General features: G+C 45.5%; 1 protein-coding gene across 3 annotated transcripts in view; it reads right to left on the reverse strand.

The window, feature by feature from the left end:
• The window catches only part of COQ10A (coenzyme Q10A), a 198481-nt gene that overhangs the window by 105419 nt on the left and 71003 nt on the right, over positions 1 to 22059 (reverse strand). Inside the window, exon 1 of one of the 3 annotated variants that reach the window (XM_069230552.1) lies at positions 7221 to 7458. The exons of 1 other annotated variant lie outside the window; for it this stretch is intronic. In XM_069230552.1, the coding sequence (XP_069086653.1) occupies positions 7221 to 7351 (131 nt within the window). In that variant the 5' untranslated portion in view covers positions 7352 to 7458. Of the gene's footprint in view, positions 1 to 7220; positions 7459 to 22059 lie in introns of those variants that run through there. One more of the 3 variants, XM_069230553.1, reaches the window with a different exon arrangement.

Below are 22059 nucleotides of genomic sequence, written 5' to 3' on the forward strand. Positions count from 1 at the left end.
GTCAAAGGATCCCCTTACGTATCTTTCATCTTGCGTGACAATGATAAAATACATTTAAAAGAAATTAGTTAAATCACCCACTCTAAATGTTCCAGAACGGTGAGCCTAATAGAGGATGCTTTGGGGTCTAAGAAGCTCACTGTAGATGCAGTGATGCATGTGGTAAACGCCTGTGTATGGTATTTCACAACAGTCTGGAAAGCTTTGGGAGGCGGGAGAAGTGCGTTTTTGCAATGGGAGAACGGAGAATGAGTTGACATTTTTAATAATGTATCTGTTTTTCACATTGCCATAATTTTCTGTTGTCATCATGAGACCCTATCCATTTGCAAAATTATAAAATGGTTGAAAGCACTTATCCCGGTTGTGTAATTAGCCATTTTGCTTGAAAAATCCAATAAAACTCTGAAAAGTAAAACATGACGGAGCCTAAAACTACCAGAAAGCCAACTCGGACTAGTCCCCCACCCATTCAGAAAAACCCTGAACACCTAAGCGGAGAAAAACCTCTGAAGAAAGGAGGCAGATGGCCACTTTATAGAGAACCACAATACAAAGCAGACCACCACCCAGACCAACTCTTCTACTACTTAGCAAGAACCCATACCATTTTACAGACAGCTAAATCTGAAGTACATTTTAAGATTGCCATCAGGTAGCAATCTCAGACACCTAGCAGACTTCTAGTTCTGAATGGTATACTTAACACCTACCAAACTACCATCACTGATAAAATTCAACCCCTCAAACTAAGAAGAAAAAAAAAACATCTCTAAAAATACAACTGACACCTGAAAGATTGCCGACCCTGACAGAATTCCCCTATATTTAGCAGATCAGCACATCTGCCAGTCTGCTGCAGAAATGGCCTTCTATATGTCCTTTGCGTGCCCTGTGCAACGATTTGATCTCCTCTTGCCTTGTTGCTAGTTACCAAAGGCCTTTTCAAAGTCTAGCTTGAAATACAAACAGCAGCCTAAACACAGGGCGCTGACAGCACAGTACACAGCAAGTCAGGCAAGTGCCAACAGGAAACTCCAGAGGGCCATGCGAGGACATTCTCAGCGCCCACAGCCCTGCAGACATTCTTACTGTGTGAGGATACCAGGACTGCCACTTCAAACAAAGCAGTGGACTCAAGAAGCATTCTCCCAAGTTGAAACTGAGCAACAGCCCCCTGCCCCTTTGTTAATCCCGAGGGGGAATGGAATTCTGCAACTATTAAGTGTACACATATTCATACATATTTATGATGCAATCGCCATTTACTCTCCGGGATTTCACTGTTAAAAAAAAAGAAGGACACAGAAATCCTCATTGGCACCTGCTGGCTAAGAAGAGGAAAGGTGACTGAGCTCGAGATGATCGCAGTGAGTTAGCTGATATTCACAGTCCAGTCAACTTGACGTGCCCCTCAGAGAAACTATGAAAATCACAAATCATGAAAAGAAGTTCAACACATTGAGAATGACAGGATGCAGAATCCAATTGACCATGTGCCACAAGAGGAACGACAGGGTGAGGCGGCTAGGAAACTAGATGAATTAAATCAATGCATTTATTTTGATTATTTTTGTAAAACAATATTGACACAATTGAAAATATGGGAAATCCTCTCCATCAAATGCAGGTCAATAAAAGTGAATAGACTGTAACTCTAAAATATCACACAGCCAAAAACAAGATTCCAACTGTCCATGTGCTCCAGTTCTTCTCTCGTTGCTACCACACTCTTTCCTCACACGTTTTAACCGTTCCACTTCCATTTCCCCAGACAGTACACTGTGCCCAGCCTGCTACCCCAGACCAACTGGTGGTCAGTAGGTACAGGTAGAGGCAGAATAAAAGGGTTGGGGAGAACTTAAGAACTTCATCCGTATCCTCATCTCCCGACCCGACCCCCGGACACTCCTATATCAATCCCCACTTAAAGCCTAATCTGGCAGTCACTGGGTAAAAAGCACCAAATACAGAGTGGCAAAAGTCTAAAAATAAAAACTAATCGACACAGATCAAACCACAAGCTCACTAGGGATAGAATTTCACAGTATTGTAACTTGGAAGTAGAGATACTGTCTCGCCTACAGAGACACTGCGCTACTACTTCTGTACATTCTATAAAGAAAAGTAAGTCTTCACAATAAAGCCGAAGGAAAGTACCTACAAGAAACAGCAGAGTGCAGCAAAACAAAAGTCCATGGACGTCACCATAAAATACACAGTGCATGAACTTTGGACAATTGTACATCCATACAGCTCTACACATGGCATGACCATTCTAGGACACCCGTGTCACGTATTCAAAATGTATAGTATTTGGCATTATACCATCGGCAGCACGTATTTAACTTACCAGTACTGTTCTCTGCACTTTACTACATAGACCCGGGACAAGAAAGGTAGCAGGTAAGACTGTCAATGGGATAGCAGGGATGTGGCAGGAAGGCAGTCACTCATCCACCACTCTCACAGGATATGTACAGCCATACCTCCAATTAAGCAAATCGCAGTCAGCTGAATAGAGTGAAAGCTGTACCGTGACTGTGCCAGCAGGCAGGGAATGGAGTACGAGCACCCCCCCCCCCCCCCCTTCGGACAACTGTCAGCTGGCCGGCAGGGTGTGGGCAGAGCTGTTAACTGGCAAGGCGGACGGTCCCCTCAGCCCCTGCCAACCCAGCCCTTCATCCTCTTGCAGCATAAAACTGCAAAGAACCACCAGAGCTACATTATTTCCTTTCTGGTGTTAAGTCAACAAGGTAGAACTGAACGTGCCCTATGTGACAATGCCAATATTTTCTAGCAAAATTTACTGGGCATCAAAGATGGAACAAGAGTTGTGATCTACACGTACTCACCGAAGTCTGTGAACTGGATGCAGCCTAAATACGTGTAAACAAGTTCACTGTCATGCAATTGAAGCTACGGCAAGGGAGGGGGCGCATCCTAGCAAAGTTACTAGATTCAAAACAAAAGGTGACAAGATGGGTGCCAAAGAAATCCGTGCACTGACTAGTGATCCTCAAATCATGCTTAGGTAATGCCGCTGATCCACAGGATAAAGCCCATAGCAATAGGCAGCTACTAAAAAAAAAAAAAAAGAGAGAATCGCGATTTAGAAACACTGGAGTGGTCTTGGCGTGATAGCTGCAGAACAATGCGGCAAAGTCATGGATCAGTGGTACTGAACAGCAGAGTCTATTAGGGTTCATCCACTTGTGATGTATAGCGAGGCTTGATCACAGAGCCTCAACATGTTCACATACAGAGACCGGCTGAAGGGAGAGCAAGAAGAACAATGCGCAGTACAAAATGTGAGCAAGAACAAGGTCGTGCTCTTTATTTATTAACGAAGCATCTTGACCAGAAAGGCATAGATGTTAGAACAAACAGCATTTAACAGAGAGGCAGGTTGTAAAGAGAGCCAGCGGTTGGAAGATTGGGTACAGCATGAGACATTATAAGGTTATTTCAACAGAAATATCCCTCAGCAGACCGAGAAGGTTCACGATAAACTCTGTGCAAGAATCAGTTTGTATTTAGGAAGAGGAGGAGACTCCATATTCAAGGCTTTGGCTTTAGGCGCTCGTTTTGAGGATGCTTAGACTGGTAGCACATTTAGAATAACAAGAAGCTTGAGTTGAAGAGTCCCTCAAGGGCAAAAGTTCATAATCTTGAAGACGTGTAAGGAATATTTACAAATGGTGGCTGTCCTTGGGTTTATTATAAAAGGGGAATAGACTGAGATGCCACGGCAAGCCAGGAGGGTCAATAGGTGGAAAAAGCAAGATTGTTGGATCTGAAGAGTAGAATGAAATCGAGTGTACTGTGAACAACTCTTTCTACTTGTGGATCTCAAAAACATATTTTAAGTTCTACTGCTGTCATGAACATGCTGTTTTAGGGCTCCGACTCACTAGGTTTCCTTAGCAGATGGCTATTCCCTTTGAGCTATACTCATTAAAATTTGGAAGATGTTATGAATCTGACAGACCTGCCAGAACATTTTTTGCTGAGAATAAATAAGGAGCCATATCATGGATCGCCCTAAATCATTTTACACAACACACTTAATAATTAAATAGTGCCCACTATGCGCTTACCAAATAGATATATGCATATATATTATTACCATAATAGGGGAAATCTAAGCAAGAGGGTATATTAATTGCCTGGGAAAATATGTACCTCAAACTTTAACACAATACTAACAAGTAAGTCTATTCTCTTCATCTGCCATTTGGAACGTGTGATTCTTTGCTGCCTGGTTGCTGGCCCATGCAGAAACACTGCCCATACCTGCTCCAGACCTGATGGTCATCAAGGTAATGTCCCTTTGGGCAGCACTTGGAGTCACTCCCCCAACACTGTAACTGAGGGGAGTTTATAAACCATTTGCCCCCACTGCAGGTGTATGCCGTTGTAGGGGCAAGGACCCTCAACTGAGGCATATTTTCAATTAGCCACCTTTGAGGCACACAGTGCTTTCATTCTAAGAATTAGAATCATTAGTGTATGTTGCATTTGAAACCTAATCGTGCAGAAACCGATTTCCTGCAAACATGCAGTAATAATTTGTATATTCAAGCTGTGATCAACAATGAGTGGTGTAGAAGCTGAAAGTTTTTGTCCATTCAGCCTAACCAACACGTGTGGAAGCGAAAGAGCATGCAGCAACATATACACAAATAAAACAGCATTCACTGTATTATTCAACAAAACAACGTTGTGTAACAAAGGGACATTCACAAGTATAGCAACACAAATCATGTACATTTATGTAAAGGCCTATACTGTATACTACTATTATCAAGAATAAATATAGGCCCATCACACCCCTTTTTGCAGAGGATGGAACAGAAGTACATATTTTCACCAACAGACTGAATTGGTACCTTTTCCCCAACCATTTCTGAGGGACTGGTCAGCATCAGCTGAAAAGACAGTCTGCATTGCTTGAAGCTTCCTACTTTACAAGGCTATGTCAAAAGATAAGCATCCTGATATGTCCACAGGTCGAGTTCAGCAAAAGACATTTGAAAAGTTGAAAAGCACAGGGGTGACGCAGTGTAAGGGTGCTTCCAGAGGTTGGCATAGTCAAGAGGTTTTTTTTGGATGGGGGGGCACGGATTTAGTTTAGGTCCATCTTATTGGGGATCCGACAATGTGTCACTGCAAGAGTCTTGGAAAAGAGGGTGGCGGTCAGAGGGTCTTAATCAGAAACAGTAGTCGGGGTTACAACAGAAGGCGGCCAATTTCACAGCAGAACTGAAACTCAACTATATTGGCAATACAGAGGGGAGACTAGAGTAATGAAGGAAAATAAAAAGGATATATTATGGTTTTCGAATCGATGAGCAAGGCAAAATAAAAGCCACAACATTGACAAAGTTCAAATAAAAGCAACATACAACCATTCAGTATCAGATGTCAGAGAGGCAGTCCATCATACAACTTTGTTATGGGCGAGCGCAAAGCGCTTCGTCCACTCTGTAATCTCTCTTTGGGCTTCAAACCACGCCCATGCCACGTCAGTCACTTACATTGGTTCATGGGCTTGCCTTTTAAAACCCGCTTGCTTTCATTTGTGAAAGGCTTGCATATGCCATGCCTTTTCTGGTGTTTAACCCAATTACACAGCACCGGTAAAGTACCAAAAACATACGAGGCTCGATGTTTTCAGTCTGGACTACTTTATCTCTTTATTTTCCACGCAGCACGATTGCGCTGCATTTTACATAGCGCGATCGCACTGCGTTTTTTTTTTGCTTTACAACGCTAATAGCTCAAACTCGAACAAATGCGAGACCCGTTGCAGTGAAAATGCTTGTTTTTTTTTTTTTGTTACTATCAATTTGTTGACGAAACTTCAAAAACCTAGAAGACAGGGCAAAGAGGTTGCATGCAGATAATGTGAGGAGGCCTAGGGCAGGGTCCTGGAAACACTTACAGATAATGAAGTAGACTTAGAGCTCTATCGCCAGGCAACAAAGTGAGATGAATTTTTAAAGTAGAACAGCTCCAACCATGGCTAAGGTAGATGTAGTAGTCACACGTATGTTTTGATCAATGGCAAAGTGTTTAAGTGGGATGTCTGTTGAATGGTACTCAATGGAGCACAAATTACGAAACTGACTGCACTGACAAAGTTGAGGTACTTGATTAGACGACATGCATTTTAAGAAGTTAAAGAAGGGGCATCAACGAATGAAGAACAAGGAGTGGGAAGCAGCTGAGGATTACCAACGTTTTCTTTTTACCGATGAAATGGGGCAATTATGGAGGTGAGGGTGGAACCACTGCTGATGAAATTGAGATGTTGAAGGGGGAAAGTGAGAAGACAGATCAATTTGGAGTTTAACAGAGAAGAAAGTAATAAAGTCGCATATTGAAACTGCCCATTTCTTAAGTCGGTATGCTTGAATAGAAAAGCTGTGTTTGGACCACATCAGATAAAAACGTCCTTTACTAGGTTTTATGCTAGACAGTTCGTGTTAATGGATACTTTTTCTAAATTAGTCCATTACTTTTATTTTAATGTGGGGATGATAAATGTATCTGGGTGATACTTGTGTAAAAATAACTCGTGTACAGGAGTTATTTTGTGCAAAAAAAGCCTATTTGGGTCATGTTGTGCAATAATTGTCCATATGTCAAAATCATTTTCTGGAGAAATGGTTCTTGCTTTTGTAGAAGTATGTGCAGACACACTGGGGAATCATTTTTTGTGTATAAAGGTAAGTTCTGTGTTTTATGGCGTGTAGAAACCAGATATACAGATAACTTATCTATAGAACCTTCAGATCTGTTTAACTTTCCCATAGAAACGTATATTCTCTGGGTCACTCCCTGTAAACACATCAATATACAGGGTTATGTGGTGTTCACTTTTCTTGACTAGATTTAACATCCTCAACTTCTTAAATTGGGCCGAATTGCACACCAAGGAGCACGGGTTTTCGGTGGTGTCTCGTGCCAATGTCAAAACCGATAACCTGGGAAAGTCTCTTTTGGGTCACTTTGTTAACGCTATGTGTAGGCATTCGCCTGGGTGTGCACAATGCAGGTCATTCTGGTGAAATCTGAGAATTTTCCACTTGAACTGAAAAAGGTAAGACAGGCATTTACATATCAAACGCCCTTCCTGAACTGCGCCAACCCACAGAATGCCGGTTCGAGCGCACATGCGCACTGCTACTCGCGCCTCTCCCCGGTCAGCTCACCTGATTGGTTGCTGCGCTCGGGTCTGGCAGCCGCCACCGCGGAGCCGTCGAAACGTGGCGAGCTCGATGAAGTCGCTGAGAGAGCGCGCACCTAGCTGGAGCCGCGTCCGTGCACCCAACGCCGCGGCCATAGCGTGAGAAAGAGGAGGGAACGCGTATCAGCCGCCTCCGAGCGCAGACTGACTGACCCAACTGGGGAGACACCGGTTCCAAAGCTGTCACTCAATCTACGTCACGTCGTTGCCATACCGACAGAAGCAACGTCATCTGTGACGATGTTGTGATATCAAGCTAGTAACCTTGGGGGAAGGGAAAGCGGCGACATAGACAGTGAAAGAGGACTTTCACTTAAACTCTATTTCATAAGGAGTTAGACATGTGAGTAGAAGGGGTTATTAGGCATTGAATAAAGTCGTGACCCGTAATGGTTTCCTCAAACACGTATCGATAAAGCCAACATATCCGTTTTCCAATGTGCTTTCCACTGATCGGTCAGTTTGTGCGTAGGATCGGAAGTGAATGAGAGCATTGACGGACGAGTGACTGAGTGCATGAGAGCTGGTATATATATATATATATATATATATATACATATACATATATATACCAAACGTCCTGTGTTTTTAAGGTTTTTCTTTTAATTGTGACCTCTTGTCCCCTTCTAACCGAACGTATGCACCACAGGGTGCCCATAGTCCTGCATTTTGGTTCCCTACCACTTTTGCCCCGTTCAAAAACCCTCACCATGTCAACCCTTTCCCGAACTGCAAAAACGGTAGCCATACGGAGGTAGGAGGGAAAACTTGCAGCACTGGAGGGGGGCTTGCGAAATGCCGCTTCAGGAGCAATTCAGCTATTGAAATGAAATGGTGCCTATAAAGAGCACTGAATGCATGAATGTAAACCATGCCTTTGTCCTGGGAACATGCCCTTTCTGTTGATTTCTTCTATTAAGGCCATTTCAGAATGATAAATTGTCAGCATTGAGGTTTGTTTAGGACCAATAAGTTTGTTATAAAGTAGAAAACTCAGTGGCGGATAGTGACCTTTAAAAGTGGTGGGGTGTAATATTTGACTCAAATTCCAAAGAGCTTCTTAAAGGGTTCTCTCACACCTTTTTGCACTAAATATACTGTCTCACTCTGACTCACTTAGTCTTACTAATTCATGTAGTCTCAGTCATTCTACTCGGGCCCACTCTGTCTCACCCATTCCCACTCATTCTCACTTAGTCTGAATTACTCAGGCTTACTGTGACTCAGTCTCACACACAGTAACACTCGGTTACACTCACTGTCATTCTCCCTCACTCACTCACATTCATTCTCACTCGGCCTTAAAGTCACTCATTCTTACTCAATCTGACTCATCCCTTCACTGATTGTCTCTCACTTTAACTCACACACATTCACACAGACATGCTCACAATGCTGCGATTTCACCAGATCTGACCAGTATCTCTGATGGCTGGCGCAAGCACCTTCATGCACCTGTGTCATCAGTCAAACAGTGTCACTAGCTGCCTCAGGTTATTGCTGGACCCGAAGAGGTCTGCATTTTATTTTTATTATATCAAGAGTGAATAAACTCTTGATACAATAAAAAATGGACCACAAAACAAGAAGGGTGTAGTGTAGCTGTGCTGTGGAGTCCATAAAGGAGAGCTGCCACTGGTCCAGGGACACCTATCCATCAAAGCAATCCATCCACCCACTTATCCATCCTTACACTTATCCATCTCCCGTTCATCCATCCATTCATCCTTCTCTCACCCATCCACCCTTTTGCTCCATCTATCTATTCTTTCACTCCATCCCACCATTCTCCCTTAGGCTCATCCATCTATCCAGCCTTTCATTCAGCCATCCATCCTTACACCCATCAATCTACCCTTCATCCAGTCCGTCCATACATCCCTCTATTTACCCTTTCACTCAGCCATCCATCCTTTCTCACTCATCCATCCATCAATTCACCCTTTCACCCATCCATCCTTTCATCCAGACATCCATTTACCCTGCCTTTCACTCATCCAATGTTTTACTAATCCATCATTATATGAATCCTTTCGCTCATCCATCCATAATTTCACTCCATCCATCCACTCATCTATCCACTCATTCATCCATCCTTTCACTCATTCTACCATCCATCTTTTCTCTTCATCCATCCATCCTCGCTATCCATCCTTCCATCCACCCTTTCATTCATATACCCTCCCTGCCTTTCGCTCTTCTATTCTTACTTCCATTTATCCATCCTCCATTTCATCCATCCATCCACCCATCCTTTCTTTCACTCACTCACCCTCCCAAGTTAATTATGAGACAGAAGAGGCCCATCAAGAACCCCATCCCACTGTAGCTGCTAAAGCTGGACAGACAGTCTCTCTTTGTCTCAGGCTTGCCCCACCCCCAGCCATTGAAATGGATGTAGTTTTTAAACTCTTCACAGGGCCACTGTTTTTGCACCCCACAAGCAACAGGATCAATTGCTTCCTAATTCAGCACTCCCTGTCCGATGATATTTCTGCTGTAGCTTGTGCCTGCAGGTCGAAGAAAACCTCGCCTTGCTGGTACTTGCACAGTAGGACATGTGCAAAGTTCACTAAAGTTTATCCAGGAGTGCATCTCCAGGCGTTGGATATCTTCGTCCCGGGCAGTCGCGGTCAGAGGGGGTCCTCGGGATTCCATCTGCAGGCATCGTCGTGGAGAGGTCAGCCATGGTGGACACTTGGTTGGAATCACCGGGGGATCCTCTCTGGATAGTTGGGCCACCTGGACACGGGCCGTGGGCATCGGGTGCAGAGTGGTTTAGGACTCACACTTCTGGAGTGCGGTGGGAGTCGTTTAGAAGCAGTTTCTTCTTCTTTCTTGTTGGACAGGTCTGTTTCCATGGGAGTTTTTTGGTCCTTTGTGATGCAGGCAGTCGTCTGGAGGCTTTTCAGGGGTCGCTGGACCTGCAGAACACGTCGCTCTTCTTTTGCAGCTTTTTGAAGCAGGAGACGGGCCGGTAGGGCTGGGGTCGAGTCAGTTGTTGTCTCCTTCTCTTCTCTGTAGGGTTGTCAGCTCAGCAGTCCTTCTTGCTGTGAGGTCATCAGGAATCTGATGAGCTGAGTTCAGGGAAGCCCTTAAATACTAAATTTAGAGGTGTTTTAGGGGTCAGGGGGCAGTAGCCAGTGGCTACTGTCCCTGAGGGTAACTACACCCTCCTTGTGCTCACTCCCTTTGGGGAGGAGGGCACATTCCTATCCCTATTGGTCCCTCTCCTCCAAACCAAGAAGGATGATTCTGCAAGGAGGGAGTCACCTCAGCTCTGGACACCTTAGGGGTGGTCCTGGCTGAGGTGGTGACTCCTCCTTGTTTCCCGAAGTTTCCCTCCGGACTTGCTGCCAAAAGTGGGGCTGTGTCCGGGGGGGGCATCTCCACTAGCTGGAGTGCCCTGGGGCAGTGTAACGCGAAGCCTTAGCCTTTGAGGCTCACCACCAGGTGTTAAACTTCCTGCAGGGGGCAAGTGTGAAGCACCTCCACTCAGGTCAGGCTTTGTTTCTGACCACAGAGTGCACAAAGGCACTCACCACATGTGGTCAGAAACTCATCTGAAAGTGGCAGGCTGGCACAGACCGGTCAGTCCTACACTAGCAGTTTGGCTAACATACAGGGGGCATCTCTAAGATGCCCTCTGTGTGCATTTTTGTAATAAATCCAACACTGGCATCCGAGTAGGTTTATTGTGCTGAGAAGTTTGATACTAAACTTCCCAGTATTCAGTGAGGCCATTATGGAGCTGTGGAGTTCGTGATGACAGACTCCCAGACCATATATTCAATACGGCTACTCTGCACTTACAATGCCTAAAAATTGACTTAGACACTGTAGGGGCATATTGCTCATGCAGCTATGCCCTCACCGATGGTATAGTGCACCCTGACCTATGCCACAGGCAGTGGTTTGTGGGCACGGCACCCTGAGGGGAGTGCCATGTCGCCTTTGTCTTTTCTCCCCACCAGCACACACAAGTTGCAAGGCAGTGTGCATGTACTGAGTGGGGGGTCCGTTAGGATGGCAAGGTACATGCTGCGTCTCTTAGAAACCTTTCCTGGCTACAGGGCCCTTGGTACCTTTTACAAGGGTCTTATCTGTATGCCATGGGCTGTGCCAATTGTGACAACAAAGGTACAGTTTTAGGGAAAGAACACTGGTGCTGGGACCTGGTTAGAAGAGGCCTTTACCTACACCGGCCTGTGCACATGTTGCAACAGACAGTTTCTTCACACAGAACAGGTGAAATTGTTGTTTTCTCCCACCCACTCTGCCTATACTCTGGACACCATATTTGGTGATTTACATCTCTTGGCACCCTCTTTGAGCGTGCCTGTGCCTTCTGCATTAGTTCAATCCTCAGGGTATTGCTGGTGTTTAACATGAGTTATGTTAGGGACCATGCATTCTTTTTTGTCAGGATGCTGTGGAGGAAGAATGGCCCCCAGAAGAACACTCTTTCCCTAAGCAGGCTTCTGTAGTTTAGTTGGAGAGACCAAATTTACAAATTTGTGACTTTAAGAAATTGGATTAATATTACGGTTGGGCGATTATCCACCTCAAGGAATAATCACAACCCTTGTCAGGGTGAACCGTCAAAATCATCAACCTGAGCTCCATCCCCTGGTAGCTATGGCACACAGTAGGAGGGCTTAACTTAGGACAATCTCTGAAGTATTTAAGCATTACCAAAACAGTAATTAAGTCAAAATGCAAAATAATAAGAATCCAAATTTGAATTAGAAAAATAGAGTAGAGTTTACTAAACAAAATGGCAAACATCTAATAAGGGGACCTGGAGGTATTCGTTTTTAAAGTTTTAAGTAGAAATAGTGCCATAGAGCACAAAGTCCGAGTGTTAATTAATGGTCATGGTAGACTAAGACCCAGGCGCAATTTGAGGCTAACAGCAATGGAACACAGGTCTAATACATTGAACCAGGTTTGTCCTGGCAAAGATTTTACCTTCTTACATTCTAAATGTGAAAGTGGACTGGAATTCTAGGTTTAAATGGGACACAAGGATTGGATGACCGATCACAGTGTCTTTCTAGCATTCATGAATCACTGGGGTCCTTGCAAGACAAATCTATTTGCGTCCAGATTTAACAATCAACTGGCGTAATATTTTAGTTAAAGGCTGGATCCCAGAGTGAGTGTAATGAATGTGTTTCTGCAGGTATGAGGAGGAACTCATATATATATATGTTCTCTCTTTTTGGCATGATAGCCGGTGTACGCAATCCACCTTTTTAAAGTGTCACCCTGTTTTTTTTGCCTATGCTGAAATCTATTTTTGTTGCCGCTTTTAGAACTATGTACATTTTATCCTTGCTAACCAATAGTAAAGTGATTGTGCACCCCCTTTTAAAGATGGTTGAATTGGTAAGCTTCTAAATGACATGTTTAACCTGTCTATAAGTTCCTACTGTATGGCACAAAATGTACCCTGTGCCTGGAAGTTAAATGAAATTAGTAGAGTGGACCACCTATTGTGCCATCCACTACAGTGGCAGTGCAAACATGGCTTTAGGCCTAACGTTGTAACTGATTGTAGCAGTGTAAAAACTGCATTTCGACCTGTCAAAACAAACTGCTTTGACAAGTCAAAACCTCCATTATAAATACTAATAAGTCACTCCTGTTTAGGCCTTGTAGCCCACAAGGCAGGATACATAGTACTTAAAAGTAGGACATGAGGAAATGTATTGTAAACATATCCTTACAATGATTAGCACCCGAAAGCTATTTCACTATGGTAAGGCTGGCAGGGCCATACAGAAACACTGGGAAGTGATATTAAATATTAATATGAGACCAGCTAGAAAAATAATGAATTAACCATTTTTAATAGTTATTACAAATCCCATCCAACTTTGGAGTCAGATTTTTAGTAAGTATTAAGGAAATGTAACTTTTAGAAAGTTATTTTTTTCCTGACTGACATTCCTGGATGCTGTCTTTCATTGGCTCTACAACGTCTCCCAGCAACTGATCAGCCTTGAATAGGTGTGAAATGATTATTAGAAGCAAACAATAGGCTGACCTGAATGGGCAGAGATTGCTCCTCTGACCTCTCAGAACCTGCAGTGTGGGCACTGTGGGCCTCCTTTTGACAGCACACTGTCAAATTTTGCTTAACATATCTGTTGAGCCACATATAACACTAGGAGCACACTTAAAAGGGAGAAAACAGGGTGTCAAAACAATTCTTGCATATCGCCTGACTGGTTACTTAAGCACCCTGATTTTGTTCTACCAGATTTCTATCTCTGGATTTACATATAACACTTGGGGCACACTTTCGCATGTTTGAGACTAGTGTTACTGAGAGAAAAGGATGAGAAGAACGAGTTACTTACCTTCGGTAACGACTTTTCTGGTGGATACATTAGCTACCTGTGGATTCCTCACCTAATGAATACTCCCATGGCGCCAGCATTCGACGGAAATCTTCTTCCTAGTCTCTGCACGTCGACGAGGACGTCACTCTAGCCCACGCGACGCCGTCTGACGTCATACAGGCAATAAGAGGTCCTCGACGACGTGCCGACGTCAGTACCAACATTTTTTACGTGCATGAGAACAACCACCCAATGCAATGAAAGAGCAAGGCAACATCCCATAACCTTGTAAAATACACAATATTGCAATGAATAGCTGTAAATTTAATATAACGAACAAATATATGCAAATCATGTATGTACACAAAGATATATACATATATATATATATATATACAGATAAATATACACAAGTATCCATATATACAACGTCTATTGCAACCTTGAAGACCAAGAGGAGCGCACTCAAGGATTACTTGGTAAGACCAGAAAGGCAACGGGGAGGCGGGTGGGACTGTGAGGAATCCACAGGTAGCTAATGTATCCACCAGAAAAGTCATTACCGAAGGTAAGTAACTCGTTCTTCTGATGGATACAACTACCTGTGGATTCCTCACCTAATGAATAGAGTCCCAAAGCAGTACCACGCCCGGTGGCGGGTGCCTAAATGGTCAAACCAAGAAATCCTGCAGCACTGACCGTGCAAAATGGCCGTCCCTTCTGACCTCAGAGTCCAAACAGTAATGTTTCGCAAAAGTGTGAAGGGACGACCAAGTTGCGGCCTTGCAGATGTCAACCACAGGAACACCTCTGGCCAAGGCCGAAGTGGCCGACTTAGCTCTGGTGGAATGAGCTCTAATGCCCTCAGGAGGGTCCTTCTTTGCCAAAGAGTAACAGATTTTAATGCAAAGAACCACCCACCTGGAGAGTGTTCTCTTGTAGACTGCCTTTCCTCTCCTCTTGCCCACGTACCCGATGAACAGCTGATCCTCCAGCCTGAAATCCTTTGTTCTATCAATAAAGAAGCTCAACGCCCTCTTTGGGTCCAGACGGTGCAGTCTTTCTTCCTCTTTAGAAGGATGAGGCGGAGGATAGAACGTGGACAAAGTAATTGTCTGAGCCAAATGGAAGGGTGAAACAACCTTCGGGAGGAAAGCAGCCTTGGTCCTCAACACCACCTTATCCCCATAAAAAGTTGTATAAGGGGGCTTTACCGATAAGGCCTGCAACTCACTCACTCTCCTTGCAGATGTTATAGCTACCAGGAAAACTGTTTTTATAACCAAATACCTTAAGGGGCAAGAATGCATAGGCTCAAAAGGGGACCCCATAAGGAAAGTCAGGACCAAGGACAAATCCCATTGCGGCATAACGAATGGTTTTGGAGGATATTTATTTAGAAGACCTTTCAAGAATCTGATAACAATAGGGGATTTAAATAACGATGGTTGGTCTGGAAGACAAATGAAGGCTGACAAGGCCGACAAATAACCCTTAATGGTAGCCACTGCACAACCTTTCTGTGCTAGAGACAGAGCAAAAGACAAAACGTCCGATAGATGAGCATGTAAGGGATCAATCTGCCTCTCTCCACACCACGCAACAAATTTAGACCACCTATTAGCGTAGATAGATTTAGTGGAGTGTCGCCTGGCCGCTAATATAACATCCACTACATCAGGCGGGAGAAAGAAGGAACTCAGGTTGCCCCGTTCAATCTCCAGGCATGTAGGTGCAGACTCTGGAGGTTGGGGTGTAAAACCTGCCCCTGCGACTGCGAGAGGAGGTCTGCCCTGAAAGGGAGACGGAGCGGAGGGCACATTGAGAGTTGGAGAAGGTCGGAGTACCACACCCTCCTTGGCCAGTCCGGAGCTATTAAGATGACTAGCGCCCGGTCTTGGCGAATCTTCCTCAATACTCGAGGAATCAAGGGTATGGGAGGAAACGCGTAAAGCAACTGGCCGCACCAGGTTATTTGAAACGCGTCCCCCAACGCTCCCTGCATCGGATACTGGAGGCTGCAGAATAACGGACAATGCACGTTCTCCAGAGTGGCAAAACAGATCTACCCGAGGAAACCCCCACCTTTGGAAGATCAAACGGGCTTGATCTGGATGGAGACGCCACTCGTGGTCTGCCGAGAATTGGCGACTGAGACCGTCCGCACGTACATTCAAGACCCCGGCCAGATGATTTGCTACCAAGCAAATCTGATGGTCCTTTGCCCAGGTCCATAGTCGAAGAGCTTCTCTGCAGAGAAGGTACGACCCTACTCCTCCCTGTTTGTTTATGTACCACATTGTGGTAGTATTGTCCGTCAGGACCTGTACCGACTGACCACGAAGGGAAGGGAGGAAGGCCTTGAGAGCCAGACGTACAGCCCGTAACTCTAACAGATTGATATGAAACATCTGCTCCTCTGGAGACCAAAGGCCTTTGATCTCCAGATCCCCCAGATGAGCTCCCCACCCTAGAGTGGAAGCATCCGTTATGACCGTGGCCACTGGTGGCGACTGCGCGAACGGCTTTCCTTGTGAAAGATTGTTGCTCGCAATCCACCACTTCAAGTCCACAGCAGCATCTCTGGAGATCTTGACAGCACCTTCTAGATCTCCTTTGTGTTGAGACCACTGCCTTCGGAGGCACCACTGAAGAGCCCTCATGTGCCAGCGAGCATGCGTGACCAACAGAATGCAGGAGGCAAACAGACCGAGCAGACGAAGGACCTTGAGGACTGGAACTACCGCTCCATTTCGAAACATTGGAACCAATTCCTGAATATCTTGAATCCGCTGAGGCGGAGGAAAGGCTCGACTCAATGTTGTATCCAGTACTGCCCCTATGAACAGGAGGCGCTGAGAGGGCTCCAGGTGAGATTTGGGCTCGTTCACCGAAAAACCCAGGTGGAACAACAACTGAGTCGTTGACTACAGATGATGCGACACAAGCTCCGGCGAGTTTGCTTTGATCAACCAGTCGTCCAAGTAAGGGAATACTGCTATCCCTTTCCTTCGGAGCTCTGCCGCAACCACCGACATCACATTCGTGAAAACTCGAGGTGCTGAAGTAAGACCAAACGGAAGGACCGCAAACTGATAGTGCTGCGATCCCACCATAAACCGGAGATACTTCCTGTGTGACTTGAGTATCGGGATATGAAAATAAGCATCCTGCAAGTCTACAGACACCATCCAATCTTCCTTGTTCAACGCCAAAAGCACCTGAGCTAGGGTCAGCATCTTGAACTTTTCCTGTTTGAGGAACCAATTCAAGATCCTCAGGTCCAGGATTGGCCTCAACCGACCATCCTTCTTGGGAATCAGGAAATACCTTGAGTAACAACCTCAACCCCTTTCCTGCTCTGGGACCAACTCTACCGCGCCCTTTGAAAGGAGGACTTGTACCTCCTGTTCTAGCAACAGGAGGTGTTCTTCTGAACAATAAGATGGGCGGGGCGGGATGAGGGGCGGGAACTCCCGAAAAGGAAGGGTGTAGCCTTTTCCCACAATACTGAGAACCCAAGTGTCCGTTGTAATAGTCTTCCACTTGCGGAGAAAATGCTGTAATCTTCCCCCTACAGGAGAGGAGTGAGTGGGAAATGGTGGAAGCCTAAGGCTGCTTTCCCTGCTGCACCCCTCCAGAGGACGAGGAAGAGGCAGAGTGCTGCTGAGAGGCTCCTCTGGTGCGGGCCCTCCCTCTCCCTCTGAAAGATCTATAGGGATGGGAAGAGGTAGGTTGCTGGAATCTCCCCCGAAAGGAAGAGGAGGAAGAGCCACGCCCAAATCCCCGAAACCTCCTGAAAATCCTGGAAGAGGAAGAAGGAGCTTGGAGTCCTAGCGATTTGGCTGTGGCCCTGCTCTCCTTAAAACGTTCCAAGGCCGAATCTGCCTTGGCGCCAAACAGCTTGTCCCCATCAAAAGGGAGATCCAATAGGGTTGACTGCACATCTGCAGAAAACCCCGAATTACGGAGCCAGGCCTGTCTCCTTGCCACCACAGTTGTGCCCATTGCTCTGGCCACCGAGTCGGTCGTGTCCAGCCCAGACTGAATAATCTGGGTCGCGGCAGCCTGGGCATCTGAAACAACACCCAAAAGACCCTGGGGAAGCTCCGTAAATGATGAGGAAATGTCATCCATAAGAGCATGAATATATCTCCTCAGGATACAAGTTGCGTTAGTGGCCTTCAACGCCAGACTGCAGGACGAAAAGATTTTCTTGGACTGCGCATCCAGTTTCTTCGAGTCCCTGTCCCCAGGCACCGTCGGGAAAGAACCAGGCGCTGATTTGGATGAACAGGAGGCCTGCACCACCAAGCTCTCCGGTGTAGGGTGCCTAGAAAGAAAGCCAGGGTCAGTTGGTGCAGCTCGATACCTCCTGGCTACGGCTCTATGAACCGCTGGGGAAGATACTGGTCTCTTCCACACCTCTAGCACCGGATCCAGCAAAGCGTCATTAAACGGCAATAGAGGCTCTGCCGCAGCTGAGGCCGGATGAAGCACCTCTGTCAGAAGGTTCTGTTTTGTCTCTGCCACCGGCAAAGGCAGGTCCAGAAAACTAGCTGCCTTCCGTACCACTGCGTGAAAGGAAGCAGCCTCCTCCGTGTATTCCCCTGGAGATGAAAGATCCCACTCAGGGGAAGTGTCCAGCCCACTGGCTGTATCTAGACCATGCAGTCCATCACCCGAGTCCTCTAGTTCTCCTTCTTCCAGGACTCGTTGGTACTCCTGCTCCTCTAATAAACGGAGAGCACGTCTCCTCGAATGAAGCCTCTGCTCGATACGCGGAGTCGACAAAGCCTCCGCCGAAGCCGAAGATCGGCGCCGATCTTCAGAAGCCACCGACGCCACGTCCGGCGCCACAGGTAGCTTCGGCGCCGATGAAAGAGCACTCGGAGCGGATGGACCCACCGGAGTCACAGGACGAAATCCGGACGACGGAATGGAAATCTCCGGGACCAATCCCTCCGAAGTCACCGGAGCGGCCACCGGTGCCGACACCTGCGCCGAGCCCACGTTCCCAAAAGGGAGAAAGGGCATAAAGGGTGCCGGCCGTAGAGGCGCAGGATCACCCAATGAAAAGGCCAAAGGGCCAGCCGGAGCACCCCCTGGAGCCATCTGTTGGAAGATGGTATACATCGCATTTAGGAATGCGGTACTATCGGCTCCAGGGGTGGGAAAAGCCGGATACTGGGGTGCCTGTATCGAAGGCGACCCCGACGCCGGCCTCGACGTCTGCGACGCCGGAGACAACACCAGAGGCTGCACCACTTCAATCACCGACGCCTGTCCAGGTGAAGTCGGTGACGCCGGAGAGGGCAACGGCGTCGATGGATGCGGCGTGACCGTGGGACTGACCTCCCAAGTCCTCCGGCGCCGATCCGAAGACCTGGAACGAGTCTCCTTGCATGAATGGCGCCGTGATTCTCTACGGCGCCGGGAGTCTCGATGACGCCGATGCCTTGGCGAAGAAGACTTCTTATGATGTTTTTCTTTCTTCGACTTCGCCATAAACAACTTCGCCTCACGTTCCTTGAGGGCCTTTGGATTCATGTGCTGGCATGAATCGCAAGTCGAGACGTCGTGGTCGGAGCTTAAACACCAAAGGCAGTCGGAGTGAGGATCCGTAACTGACATCTTGCCCCCACACTCACGACAAGGCTTAAAACCCGACTTTCTCTGCAACATTATTACTGCAGCGAAGGACTACGCAGCAAAAAATACACTGTAACCACGAAAGTAACAGTTGCTCCCTCGAAGATAACCGTTTCGAATGCACGGAAAAAAGGGAACTGACGTCGGCACGTCGTCGAGGACCTCTTATTGCCTGTATGACATCAGACGGCGTCGCGTGGGCTAGAGTGACGTCCTCGTCGACGTGCAGAGACTAGGAAGAAGATTTCCGTCGAATGCTGGCGCCATGGGAGTATTCATTAGGTGAGGAATCCACAGGTAGTTGTATCCATCAGAACTAAACCACCACGATTTCTCTGAGAAGTCACAATGTCATGCGCCTAATTGCCACAAATCGTCTCTGCTTCTTGGGCAAATGAGGTGGCCAGAAATGGGTTAGTCCAACAGTTGTCGCATGGTGTGGGATTGGACTCAGTTCCCCACAATTCAGGTGATGCTGCTATCCAAATCCAGCAGCCTCATTGGTACAATGAGAGCCAACGCAACGCAAATGCTGAATATCCCTGCTTTTGTCCTGCCAGACTCTGAGTTCAGTACCTGTTCCAAACTGGATTTTAGTGTAAAACACAAGGATTATCATACTATACTCCACCCAACCCCAACTTCACTGCCATAATTCCAGATATAGCTATTCATGAATTCTGTGAATGCCTTTATAGAATTCTTTTGCCCTTTAATTTTGATTTTACTGAGAGTAATAACATTATTCCTCATACTGGGCATTCAAATTTCCCTTTCTTAGCTTAGTTATCATATGCCAAATAGTCCTCAAACAGAGAACTTTGTTTGTAATGTTTCTTGCAAGGGTGCTATTGTAATTTCATTTTTTCCTCTCTGATTTCCAGTTTCATTTAGTTCCTGCAATATTCCTGAAGAGGACACTCAAGATGTTTGTATCAGTAGTCAAAAGGTTTTGCTACCACCTTTGTCATGTCGATTGCTATAAAATTCCAATTGGGTTCAACTGTTGTATTTGTTTTTTCCTTCATTATATCAGTATATAACCCCCCTCTATTATTCTGTTTCGGTTACGTACATTCTTTCATCCATTTTGTCTTGGAATTTGAGGCTACTAATCTGATCAACAACTATTTATTTTCTATCCTGTCATAACATGTCATTACACCAAGTATCGATCTGATAAAATCGTAGGTACCTCGCATTTTCAGAAATTTCGTATTAATCATAATCAAGGCATCTTACTTCATCTATAGCCTTTAAAACCTGATCAACCACCATTCTATAGTAAAAGTGCACAATGTAGATTTTCCTAGTAAGTTATGACAGAAAGTCTTAATTTTATTAAAGACACGGAGGTGAATATTATGCATTCTTTTCTTACTTTATTTGCAACAGCAGCAGTCAAGAACCACAGCTCCCAAAAGGCTTAGCAACAGGCTAGCCAATGGGAGCAAAAAAGTAGTCATGCGATAGACCAATAGGGAGTCACCACAGGCCATAGAGTACACCCTTGACTGCAAGCAGCCTTCTTTTCTTGTGTGAGCAGGTCAAACAGAGTCATGAAACAAAGGAAAAATCTGTCCTATAATTGCCAAAGTGAGAGTGAAGGAAAGAAAGTCTTGAACACAGGAAATAAGCCAGGCAAAACTTGGGGAAGAGCGAAGGTCTTGAGGGAGCAGGAATGGAGAATATTGATGTCCAACGTCGGCAGAGGCGGCTGTAGACAGACTGGAATCATCCAGATGAAGGAGGTAATGCTGGAGTCGCTGGGAGGGAAAGAAAAAAATATGTATTAGTAAAAATAGAGGCGGGATAATATTCGCCTCCGTGTCTTCAATAAAATTAAGACTTTCCATCATAACTTAATAGGAAAATCTACATTTTATGTCAAGACCGGAGGCTCTTATTATGCAAGTTTAAAGCTTGTCAATTACCAAAGAAGTTGCAGTTTTAACAGGTTTGCAGTAAAAAGTTCTAAAAACATTATCATTAGACCAATCGGCCGACCTGAGAATGTCCTCTAGACTGGAGCCCAAAGAAAAAGCTTTAGAAGCCATGGCTCCCCTGGAAGAATGGGCACCAAAGATGGAAATATCTATACCCGCTAAGGACATAACCCATTTAACCCAACGGGCTAATGTGGCTGAATAAACTGGTTTATGGGGCTTTTGAAAGGAAATAAAAAGTTGGTGGGAAGAGGACATTCTTAGGTTAAGAGTTGTTTTCTCATATTCCTTTAAACAGAGACCCACACAGAGTTTTGGTTTGTCAGGAAAAAAGGGGTAGAAGACAGAATAGAGATTGGTTTTGGTGCGTTTGGAAATTTGAAATAAAACACCCGTAGCCATGAATTGTCGGGAGAAAACGTCCAAAGATTTAACGTCAGAGACCCGTTTAATAGAGATTAAACACGACAACATTGTTAGTTTAGCAGAAAGCATTTTCAAGGAAAGGCCCGAATTATCCAGCCAAGCGAGAAACAGATTCAATATGAGAGATACATCCCAAATATAAGAGTATTTAGAAGCCGGAGGTTTCGACAATTTTACTCCCTTCAAAAGGCGACAGATTAAAGGATGTTCTCCGATTGGTTTGCCATTAATATAACAATGGTGCATGGAAATAGCTGATCTATAGAGATTTATAGTTCTATAAGACTTACCTGAACTTGCCTGGGCCGCTAAAAAGTTCGTGATTAAGTTTAGATCTGTTGAAAAGGGATTGGCACATTTTCCCACACACCAGGATGATCTGTAGGCCTTCTTTGTGCCAGGAGCCCAGGCGTTACTAATGAGTTCTGAA

This window comes from Pleurodeles waltl, chromosome 4_2 (genome assembly GCF_031143425.1).
Source record: "Pleurodeles waltl isolate 20211129_DDA chromosome 4_2, aPleWal1.hap1.20221129, whole genome shotgun sequence".
Taxonomy (NCBI): domain Eukaryota; kingdom Metazoa; phylum Chordata; class Amphibia; order Caudata; family Salamandridae; genus Pleurodeles; species Pleurodeles waltl.